Genomic DNA, 11,992 nt, shown 5'->3' with positions numbered 1-11,992 from the left:
GGGGGGGGGTTTTAAGTCATTTTCCGGCCTAAAATGTGGAATATAACACGGGTGCAAAAAATGAAAAAAAGGGCGAATCGCGGTAAAAAAACCGCGTGACGGTCGCGCGACAGACGCGCATATTACAATACGCCTAGGTGTGAATGGGGGGCTTACTTCTCCGTGATCAGACCCGATGTGATACACATAATGTAATCTGCTATTCTCCCCTAATCGTTTGATAAGAAGCAGTTTCGGTCCTAATTCGGCATTCAGACCTTTCGGCGTCATCGTCTCCAACAGGTAGAGCCACTTAGTTTCATTCCTGGAGATATCTCTCTTCGTATGATTTCCTCTCCAGTGCTTGAACATTCCATCAAGGCCCATGAATTGTATTCCTTTCGGATTGCAGTTATGCTTTTCCCTAAAATGTTTCGATCGGTTGTGGTCACGTTTGCCCTTTTTTATATTATTAATGTGTGCTTTAAAAAAAAAAAAAATACATTGTACTTTAGACGCGTGCGACGCGTTTCGTCCCGAATCGAAATTCATTTCGGACCTTCGGACGTATCCGAATTCCCAATGACAGACGTAACGAATGCCAACGAATCCCAATTTCCGTTTCCGAAATTCGGTAGCGGTAGTTCGTCCGAACGTTCGTTTCGTTTTCGGTCCTTATTCGTCTCGTTCTCGTTGGAGCAAAGTGACGTCAGAGAAGGAGAAAAATATTCCCTCCCCCCCCCCCCTCAAATGTCACTTTTGCTGCAAACGAACGAACGAAACGAATAAGAAACGAAAACGAAACGAACGTTCGTACTACCGCTACCGCATTTTGTCCCAATCCGAATCCGAATCGGCTTTCACACCCAAATCCCGAAGACGAAACGAACGTTCGGAATACCGCTACCGCATTTCGTCCCAATCCGAATTCCGAATCCGAATCGACTTTCACACCCGAATCCCGAAAACGAAACGACCGTTCGGAATACCGCTACCGCATTTCGTCCGAATTCCGAATCCGAATCGACTTTCACACCCGAATCCCGAAAACAAAACGAACGTTCGGAATACCGCTACCGCATTTCGTCCCAATCCGAATTCAGAATCGACTTTCACACCCGAATCCCGAAAACGAAACGAACGTTGGAACTACCGCTACCGCATTTCGTCCCAATCCGAATTCCGAATCCGAATCGACTTTCACACCCGAATCCCGAAAACGAAAGTTCGGAATACCGCTACCGCATTTCGTCCCAATCCGAATTCGAATCGACTTTCACACCCGAATCCCGAAAAAACACAAATCCGAATTTAAAACGAAACGAATTTTTTGGCAGTGCGCGTGTCTAATTGCAACTAGGTTGCTGTATTTGTTTTGTGTTACGTTTGCGGTCGGAGTTACTCAGGCCTCCGACGTCTTCATGACCCCCCTACTGGCGTGTGCCATGATTTTGTGGTCAGCGTGCCAAATAAGGGGGCACGCTCTAGTGAAATGATAGAACCTGGGGGGGAAGGGCGGGCGGGAGGGTCAGACGCGACCTCGCCGTGACGTGCCTAGGAGCTCACCGTCCCCCTTCTTAAGGGGAGGAGAGCCGCCGCAACTCCTCCCACAAACACGGCCAACTTACCTTGGCCTATTACTTGTCACAATGACTCAGAGCCACGCTAAGCGATCGTGGCGCGTTTGTCACACAACAAATTATTGGTGTGGGGAGGACGAATACAGGCGCAACGTATCACAGGCCTAAATAAGAATTTTGGATGTTTCCACACTGATTGTGGCTCTCTCTCGGAACGAAGAGATTGGTCCCCATTGAGGGTTTGAGCGCACACGTATCGATCACGCATTAGGATAGAATATTTGGTCATTTGTACAGATGTTTGGATATTTTCCACTTTGGAATCCGCATTTATTTAGAAAAGTTACAAAGTAAAAATGAAGATCATGGAGGAGAGGAAGTAACACGCGGAGATCCTTAAACCAGTCAAGCTCTGAAGGCTTCATCATAGTGGTAGGCCAAGCTCTGGACCATGGACGGACACCATAGTGGACCTCCTCAGGCACCTCACGTGTTAACTCATGAAGAGTTGATTTCTGTTATTATGGAGCCTCAGCCTGACCAGGACCCGGACTATCTCTGGAAAATATGAGCAGAGTGCACAAGACATTCCAGAGAGAGAACAGCAACTTCTTCTAATAACATTTCATCTGCAAAGTGGCTGAGGTGTGCTTCCTCCCAGTGTCAGATCTCTGAAGACATTTCCCACACTTGGGATGCTAACACACCTGGAGGGCAGTGTGAGTTCTCATAAGACATGTGAAAAACATTTCCCACACTCAGGGCATGACTACAGCTTCTCCCCTCTATGAGTCTTTTTATGTTTCGTAAGTCCTGATTTCCGTGGATAGCATTTCCCGCACTCAGGGCAGGAATAAGGTTTTTCCTGTGTATGGCAATTCAGATGTTCAGTAAGATTTCCCTTACGTGTAAAACACTTCCCACACTCAGGGCAGGTGTACGGCTTCTCCCCTGTGTGAGATCTTTGATGTTTAAGGAGCTCTGATCTCTGTATATAACGATTCCCGCACTCAGAGCATACATACGGCTTCTCATCCCTGTGCAGTTTCTGATGTGTGGAAAGATTCGTCTTCTGTGAAAAGCTTTTTCCGCACTCAGGGCAGGAATAAGGCTTCTCTCCTGTGTGAGCTCTTTGATGTGTAACAAGTTCTATTTTCTGTGTATAACTTTTCCCACACTCGGGGCAGGCATACAACTTTTCGCCTGTGTGCACCTTCTGATGTCTGGAAAGAAGGGACTTTTGTGAAAAACACTTCCCACACTCAGGGCAGGAATACGGCTTCTCCCCTGTGTGAGATCTTTGATGTATAACAAGGTCTGATTTCCGTGGATAACACTTCCCACACTCAGGGCAGGAATACGGCTTTTCCCCCGTGTGCAATCTCTGATGTACGGAAAGATTGGACTTCTGTGAAAAACATTTCCCACACTCTGGGCAGGAATATGGGCTCTCCCCAGTGTGAGATATTTGATGTACAACAAGGTCTGATTTCTGTTTATAACTTTTCCCGCACTCAGGGCAGGAATATGGTTTTGCGCCCGTGTGCAGTCTCTGATGTCTGGAAAGCTTGTCCTTATCTGAAAAACTTTTCCCACACTCAGGGCAGGAATACGGCTTTTCCCCTGTATGGGATCTGTAATGTATGTCCATTTTTGATTTACGAAGAAAACTTTTTCCACACTCAGAGCAGGAAAATGGCTTCTCGCCTGTGTGCAACCTCTGATGTCTGAGAAGATGGGTCTTCTGTGTAAAACTTTTCCCACACTCAGAACAGGAAAATGGCTTCTCACCTGTGTGAGATCTTTGATGTCTGACCAGTTCTGATTTATGAAGAAAACTTTTTCCACACTCAGAACAGGAAACCGGCTTTTCCCCCGTGTGACACCTTTCATGTCTAACCAAATCAGATTTATAAAGAAAACTTTCCCCGCACTCAGGACAGGAAAACTTCTTCTCCCCCTGAATTCCGGCACCATCCCCCACAGGACGAGGTCGCTCAGAGTCAGAGGGATTCCATGGTCTCTCCACACTGTGACGTCCACCATCCATAGCTGAGCTCATTGTCTCTTCTCCCGCACAATGTGCTGTGATGTCCTCATCTTCCATCTTACAACCTGGAGATAAAGTCAGACGATCCTTTGAGGGTTCCTCCATGGCGTGTCCTGGAAACATAGAGACACATGATGGAGAGATATGAGAGGGTTAGATGACTTCACTCAACATTCCATCTGGATCAGGAGGTGATCTCTGAGAAACAAGTGGTTCAAATTTCAGGCCCATCACCACAGAACAAGTGACCATAGACCGAGGCTTCTGGAACTAGGAGTGAAAACCCAATACTGCCAACTCAACCCAAGGATGATATCACTCGGCTCCGCCCTACTCTGGACCAATCAGTGTGCAGGAACAGATGAATATATTATGACCCACCTGTGCTGGTCTCTGTAGGCGAGTCCTCCTCTATGGACGTCCTCATCATCCCGGCCTCCTCCGTATATCGCTGATCATCCCTCACATACGTCTCTTCTACTTCACCCTCAACTTTCATCTTCATCAGATCTTCACCCTAAACCAACAGAACGGCAGAAAGTCTCATCTGTGACATAGAAGTATTTATGATGTGACATCACATAGAAGATCTCATCTTGTAGAGTCCACACGTCATCTCCACATGTCAGAGCGTTCCATCACTTTATGTTCCCGCCCCTCAACTCCACCCACCTGATCCTGGCGGGGGATGGTGAGATCTTCGTGGGTGGGATCCCGGGAATACAGAGGGCGAGGACATCTCTCTGGTTGGTCCATCATACCCGTGTGTCCTCCTGAAAGCTCCTCCATCACCCCGTACTCCTCATCTTTGTGTTTTTCATTTACAATATTAATCTTCATGAGGCTTCCACTCTCCATGTGTCCTTCAGAAGGTTCCTTCATCACCCCGTACTCCTCATCCTCCTTTTTAAACTCTTCTTTAATAATATTCTCCCCGAGGATTCCACTCTGAAGATAAAATAAGAAAATAAAACATTCATTGGAACCCACAAGTTTCTGTATAACCTATAACTACCAATAACTGTCCATCATCTACCTGATCATGGTGAGGGACGGTGAGATCTTCCTGGGTGGAGTCCCGGGAATACAGAGGGCGGGGATATCTCTCATGGTGGGGGATGGTGAGATCTTCCTGGGTGGAGTCCCGGGAATACAGAGGGCGGGGACATCTCTCATGGTGGGGGATGGTGAGATCTTCCTGGGTGGAGTCCCGGGAATACAGGGGGCGGGGACATCTCTCATGGTGGAGGATGGTGAGATCTTCCTGGGTGGAGTCCCGGGAATACAGAGGGCGGGGACATCTCTCATGGTGGAGGATGGTGAGATCTTCCTGGGTGGGGTCCCGGGAATACAGGGGGCGGGGACATCTCTCATGGTGGGGGATGGTGAGATCTTCCTGGGTGGAGTCCCGGGAATACAGGGGGCGGGGACATCTCTCTGGTGGGTTCCTCTTACTGGATCCATCTGTAGGAAACACACACACTGACTGAATACATTGTTTCTATGTGTGTATCAGATGATGGGGGATGTAGGCGGAGCCTCCGTACTGCTCTCTCCTCTTACCCGGTGATGTGAGGGGCGGGGCATTCTCCATCACCACGTCCTTGTAGAGATCCCGGTGTCCTTCTAGATACTCCCACTCCTCCATGGAGAGATAGACAGAGACATCCTGACACCTTATAGGAACCTGACACACACAATGATACCGTCACCACCCAGACACGCCCCTTGTCTGTTCCTGGATCATGTCCCAGAATCCCCGGCACCGCTCACCTCTCCCGTCACCACCCAGACACGCCCCTTGTCTGTTCCTGGACCATGTCCCAGAATTCCCGGCGCCGCTCACCTCTCCCGTCAGCAGCTCTATGATCTTTCTGGAGACTTCCAGAATCTTCTTTTTGATTTCCGCCTCAGTGGAAGCATTTTGATGAACACTCGGATACCAGTTCCAACAACGTCTCTCTACTTCCTCCCGAGTCACCTCTCACCCAGAACTTCCTATTTATATCTGACATCACTTCCTGTCTGCTTTCCATAGAGACTTCCTGCCTGGGTCTAGGTGAGGTCACCACCTTGTGGAGCTCAGAGGAAATTCAGCCCCTGGAGACATCTGGAAGTGTGAAGCGGCCTTGTCCTTTGTACCAGGTGTTCTAGATGCTGTAGGACAGTCCCGGGATTTTGTCTCCTGTCCCCGTGTGTCTTCTTCTCGCAGGTTCCAGGACACCGTACGGCGCGGTTCTGACTTCTGGAACACCCTTTGGGTTCCATCAGCAGGAACTTCCTTCATAGCGGACTTTTGGAGTCGAGTGATCTCCATTCTGATAGTGAAATTGAATCTCCGAGAGACCGTAACGCAGGAACGTGCGATTAGGTCAGTAGAACCTCTGACCACCAATGGTGAGATGAGGAAAGACTTGACCATCACTGACACCGACGATGGGAACATAGAGAGGGGGGACAACAGGCATGATGATGAGGAAGGTGAGGATGATGAGGTGGCAGAACATACGTGGGTGCCTAACAAAGAAGAAGGAGAAAGTGAGGGAGAGGCACACCATAAGCACGGCAGAATGTTGTCCGGGGCAGAGACATCTTCCATAAGGGTTCGGGAGCAGCCATCCTATTCCATGGCTGTACACCACAAAGCCTGTTGAGGGCACCACTTCAATAATACCTGTAGGCATCAAAGGCCAGAGAAGACTCCCCCCTGCCCACTTCCCCTTTAGAACACAACTTGCCCGCTGGCAGCAGTCATAGGCACGTGCCTATCCCATGGTCTCAGATTAACCCGGTGCTCAGGGTGCATTTGGATGACCTCTCAATGAAGGACTTCCTGGACTTTTGAGCTTCCAGGCTGGACCACTGGTCATGGGCTGTCCGGTATGCAACTGAGCTGCTGGTCCGTCCGGTGGCCAGTGTGCGGTCAGAAAGGGCATTGGGTAGTATACTGGCATAGAGACCAACCCACCAGGTACCCGACACAGTCGACTGACTCACTTCTATCAAAACGAACCAGTCCAGGATCGGCAAAGAGAACCCAACCCATGAAGTGGTGGCCTTCAAATCAATTGTTTCTTAGAATCTGGTCCCAGAAATATTATTATAACTCACGGCTTACTCCTGGCACCACTGATGGCTTGCCATCTCCTATCTTCCCATCAGCTCCTACCACCGTAACCGGCTTCTTGACCACAGCTGTCCTGACAGCATAACCTTCTCCTGCCACCGCTGATGGCCTACCACCATTGCCATCTCCTATCTTCCCATCATTTCCTACCACCATAACCGGTTTCTTGACCACAGTTGACCTGACACCATAACCTTCTCCTGCCACCGCTGATGGCCGTCCACCATGACCATGCCTCCACTGCCCTATTCCGGTGCTCTGCAAAGGTGCCACACATCGTTTGTAAGCAGCAGAGCCATGGCTGTGGTCATGTTCTCGGCATACTCTGGTGATTGGGATCGGTCAAGGTGCCACACATCGTGTTCCTTCAGCCGGTCACGTATAGTGTTGGCCATGCTCTGTGGTCCATAGTTTGTAGCCAATTCCACCGCTCCGGCAATCACAATGACTTCTGGTCTCTGTGAGATAGTGTCCTCAGACTGCGAGTTCCTCATTAGAACCCGGCTTCCATGTAAGCCCTTTAACCAGGTGGCAGCGGAATGGGAGCGACCGGTTCTATCCCACTACACTGAGACCTGATAAAAGGGCTTACATGCCGTGTATGGAGTCCCGAAAATAATTTTCAGCCTTTATTAATGAAATAACAAAAGTCAATGTAAATATTTTTTATTGAGAGCTACTTGGTGTCTCTCCCGATCAAAATGCGGCCGGGTAATGTTTTGTATGGAGTCAGAACACTATAGATCTGTCTTTTCCTGTCAAATAAACACTCTAAAATAGTTTTTTCAACTAGAAGGTGACCGTTGTCCGTCCTGATCAAAATGCAGGCCACCGAAAGTGCTGAAACACCATGGAGTCGATGAAACATTTTCCGCACTCGGGGCAAAAGTACGGCTTCTATCGAGTGAATTTTTTGATGTTGGACAAGTTCAGATTTCCGTGGACGTTTCCCACACTCTGGGTGGGAGAAACGCGTTTTCCCACACGTGTCTTCTCTACATTAAGATGGGACTTCCGTATATAAAAAAATTGCAGCACACAGAACAGGGATAAGGCTTCTCACCCGTGTGAGAAGGCTGATGTATGTGAAGAAGAATTTCAATAAGAATTTCCCGCACTCAGGGGAGGAATATGGATTGTCTCCATTGTGGGATCTGGGATGTGCAACAAGTTCTGGTTTCTGTGTAAAACATTTTCTGCACTTGGGGCAAGACTATGACTTCTCACCCGTGTGTAATATCTCATGTCTGAAAAGACTGATCTTATCTGAGAAACCTTTTCCACACTCAGGGCACGAATAAGGCTTGTCCATGTGCCTTCTCTCGTGCCTTAAAAAACAGGACTTATCTGCAAAGCTTTTCCCACACCTAGGACAGAAATAAGGCTTCTCGCCTGTGTGTACTCTCTGATGCACAGCAAGATTGGTCTTCTGTGAAAAACTTTTTCCGCACTCCACGCAGGGATACAACTTTTCACCCGTGTGAGACTTCAGATGTCTGTAAAGGTTGGAGCTCTGCGAGAAACTCCTCCCACACTCAGGACAGGAATAAAACTTCTCACCCGTGTGACATCTCTGATGTTTGTTAAGGCTGGACTTGTGTGAAAATAATTTCCCGCACTCTTCGCAGGAATACGGCTTCTCCCCTGTGTGCCATCTTTGATGTATAAGAAGGTATGATTTCCGTGGATAACTTTTCCCACACTCCAGGCAGGAATAGGGCTTCTCTCCTGTGTGTGATTTCTGATGTATGGTAAGATGGGCCTTCTGTACATAACTGTTCCCACACTCATCACAAGCATAAGGTCTCTCCCCTGTGTGAGATCTCTGATGAATAGAAAGACTGTGCTTCTGTGAAAAACTTTTCCCGCACTCTGAACAGGAATAAAGCTTCTCCCCTGTGTGCGATCTCTCATGTGTAGCAAGACTGTGCTTCTGTGAAAAACATTTCCCGCACTCTGAACAGGAATAAAGCTTCTCCCCTGTGTGCGATCTCTCATGTGTAGAAAGACTGTGCTTCTGTGAAAAGCTTTTTCCACACTCTGAACAGGAATAAAGCTTCTCCCCTGTGTGCGTTCTCCGATGTACAGAAAGATTGTACTTCTGTGAAAAACATTTTCCGCACTCTGAACAGGAATAAATCTTCTCCCCTGTGTGCGTTCTCTGATGTACAGAAAGATTGTACTTCTGTGAAAAACTTTTTCCGCACTCTGAACAGGAATAAACCTTCTCCCCTGTGTGCGTTCTCCGATGTACAGAAAGACTTTCCCCACATTCAGGAATGGACAATGTCTCCTGAATTCCGGCACCTTCCCTCACAGGACGAGGTCGCTCAGAGTCAGAGGGATCCCATGGTCTCTCCACACTGTGACGTCCACCATCCATAGCTGAGCTCATTGTCTCTTCTCCCGCACAATCTGCTGTGATGTCCTCATCTTCCATCTTACAACCTGGAGATAAAGTCAGAGGATCCTTTGAGGGTTCCTCCATGGCGTGTCCTGGAAACATAGAAACACATGATGGAGAGATATGAGAGGGTTAGATGACTTCACTCAACATTCCATCTGGATCAGGAGGTCTGAGGGAGCGGATGTTCTATGAGGAGGTCCCAATCAGCCGGGACTCCTCCCCTCTTCAATCAACATTCCATCTGGATCAGGAGGTCTGAGGGAGCAGATGTTCTATGAGGAGGTCCCGACCAGCCAAGACTCCTCCCCTCTTCACTCAACATTCCATCTGGATCAGGAGGTCTGAGGGAGCGGATGTTCTATGAGGAGGTCCCAACCAGCCGGGACTCCTCCCCTCTTCCGTCAAAGAGCCTCCTCCCAGATCACTTCTACATTGACACAGCCTTGTCAGAAGAGGCGGAGCCAATGGGGACTGGGAGGAGCATGCTCTCCACCCAACCACAAGCCTAGGCACTGGGTCATGTGATCTCTGATAAACAAGAGGTTTAAAGTTCAGACTTGTAGACCCTTCACCACAGAACAAGTGACCATAGGCCGAGGCTTCTGGTGATGAGCAGCACTGGAGGGAGCTTGCAGTCAATTTTCTGGAAGAGGAACCAACCGAAGAAAGGATCAATCTGTGTTCTCATATCTGAGCTACAGGAACTAGGAGTGATACCCAACCTCATACAGCCAGCTGAACCCCAGGACGGGTATCAGTACAGGGAGGTGACCATAACCAACCCATTATTGGCTGATATCCCTTAGCTCCGCCCCAATCTGGACCAATCTGTGTGCAGGACCAGATGAATATAATATGACCCACCTGTGCTGATCTCTGTAGGCGTGTCCTCCTCTATGGACGTCCTCATCATCCCGGCCTCCTCCGTATATCGCTGATCATCCCTCACATACGTCTCTTCTACTTCACCCTCAACTTTCATCTTCATCAGATCTTCACCCTAAACCAACAGAACGGCAGAAAGTCTCATCTGTGACATAGAAGTATTTATGATGTGACATCACATAGAAGATCTCATCTTGTAGAGTCCACACGTCATCTCCACATGTCAGAGCGTTCCATCACTTTATGTTCCCGCCCCCCAACTCCACCCACCTGATCATGGAGGGGGACGGTGAGATCTTCCTGGGTGGAGTCCCGGGAATACAGAGGGCGGGGACATCTCTCATGGTGGGGGAGGGTGAGATCTTCCTGGGTGGAGTCCCGGGAATACAGGGGGTGGGGACATCTCTCATGGTGGGGGAGGGTGAGATCTTCCTGGGTGGGGTCCCGGGAATACAGGGGGCGGGGACATCTCTCATGGTGGGGGAGGGTGAGATCTTCCTGGGTGGAGTCCCGGGAATACAGGGGGCGGGGACATCTCTCATGGTGGGGGAGGGTGAGATCTTCCTGGGTGGAGTCCCGGGAATACAGGGGGCGGGGACATCTCTCTGGTGGGTTCCTCTTACTGGATCCATCTGTAGGAAACACACACACACTGACTGAATACATTGTTTCTATGTGTGTATCAGATGATGGGGGATGTAGGCGGAGCCTCCGTACTGCTCTCTCCTCTTACCCGGTGATGTGAGGGGCGGGGCATTCTCCATCACCACGTCCTTGTAGAGATCCCGGTGTCCTTCTAGATACTCCCACTCCTCCATGGAGAGATAGACAGAGACATCCTGACACCTTATAGGAACCTGACACACACAATGATACCGTCACCACCCAGACACGCCCCTTGTCTGTTCCTGGATCATGTCCCAGAATCCCCGGCACCGCTCACCTCTCCCGTCACCACCCAGACACGCCCCTTGTCTGTTCCTGGATCATGTCCCAGAATCCCCGGCACCGCTCACCTCTCCCGTCACCACCCAGACACGCCCCTTGTCTGTTCCTGGATCATGTCCCAGAATCCCCGGCACCGCTCACCTCTCCCGTCACCACCCAGACACGCCCCTTGTCTGTTCCTGGATCATGTCCCAGAATCCCCGGCACCGCCCACCTCTCCCGTCACCACCCAGACACGCCCCTTGTCTGTTCCTGGATCATGTCCCAGAATCCCCGGCACCGCTCACCTCTCCCGTCACCACCCAGACACGCCCCTTGTCTGTTCCTGGATCATGTCCCAGAATCCCCGGCACCGCTCACCTCTCCCGTCACCACCCAGACACGCCCCTTGTCTGTTCCTGGATCATGTCCCAGAATCCCCGGCACCGCTCACCTCTCCCGTCACCACCCAGACACGCCCCTTGTCTGTTCCTGGATCATGTCCCAGAATCCCCGGCACCGCTCACCTCTCCCGTCACCACCCAGACACGCCCCTTGTCTGTTCCTGGATCATGTCCCAGAATCCCCGGCACCGCTCACCTCTCCCGTCACCACCCAGACACGCCCCTTGTCTGTTCCTGGATCATGTCCCAGAATCCCCGGCACCGCTCACCTCTCCCGTCACCACCCAGACACACCCCTTGTCTGTTCCTGGATCATGTCCCAGAATCCCCGGCACCGCTCACCTCTCCCGTCACCACCCAGACACGCCCCTTGTCTGTTCCTGGATCATGTCCCAGAATCCCCGGCACCGCTCACCTCTCCCGTCACCACCCAGACACGCCCCTTGTCTGTTCCTGGATCATGTCCCAGAATCCCCGGCACCGCTCACCTCTCCCGTCACCACCCAGACACGCCCCTTGTCTGTTCCTGGATCATGTCCCAGAATCCCCGGCACCGCTCACCTCTCCCGTCACCACCCAGACACGCCCCTTGTCTGTTCCTGGATCATGTCCCAGAATCCCCGGCACCGCTCA

At 50.4% G+C, this 11,992-nt stretch overlaps 1 protein-coding gene across 1 annotated transcript; it reads right to left on the bottom strand.

The window, feature by feature from the left end:
- Positions 1 to 2,307: 2,307 nt before the first annotated feature.
- LOC108801455 (zinc finger protein 260-like) lies at positions 2,308 to 9,142 on the bottom strand. The gene is made up of 3 exons (XM_018573343.1): positions 9,036 to 9,142; positions 8,050 to 8,804; positions 2,308 to 3,523 (listed from the first exon to the last, which is right to left on the bottom strand). The coding sequence occupies exons 1-3, from the start codon at positions 9,129 to 9,131 to the stop codon at positions 2,329 to 2,331; spliced, it is 2,046 nt and encodes a 681-aa protein (XP_018428845.1). The 5' UTR covers positions 9,132 to 9,142; the 3' UTR covers positions 2,308 to 2,328.
- Between the last annotated feature and the right edge of the window lie 2,850 nt (positions 9,143 to 11,992).

The sequence above is a fragment of the Nanorana parkeri genome, unplaced genomic scaffold, assembly GCF_000935625.1.
Source record: "Nanorana parkeri isolate BGI_ZX_2015 unplaced genomic scaffold, ASM93562v1 scaffold2341, whole genome shotgun sequence".
Classification (NCBI taxonomy): Eukaryota; Metazoa; Chordata; class Amphibia; order Anura; family Dicroglossidae; genus Nanorana; species Nanorana parkeri.
This window is presented reverse-complemented; position numbering and strand designations above follow the sequence as displayed.

Excerpts from the sequence above, each read along its gene's own strand:
- LOC108801455 (XM_018573343.1), bottom strand. The coding sequence starts at position 9,131 with ATGAGCTCAGCTATGGATGGTGGACGTCACAGTGTGGAGAGACCATGG. Across the intron at positions 8,805-9,035 it reads CTGTGAGGGAAGGTGCCGGA|ACAGGGGAGAAGCTTTATTC; the intron begins ATTCAGGAGACA and ends CGGAGAACGCAC. Across the intron at positions 3,524-8,049 it reads TTAAGGCACGAGAGAAGGCA|TCAGGGGGAGAAGAAGTTTT; the intron begins CATGGACAAGCC and ends TGGTGCCGGAAT.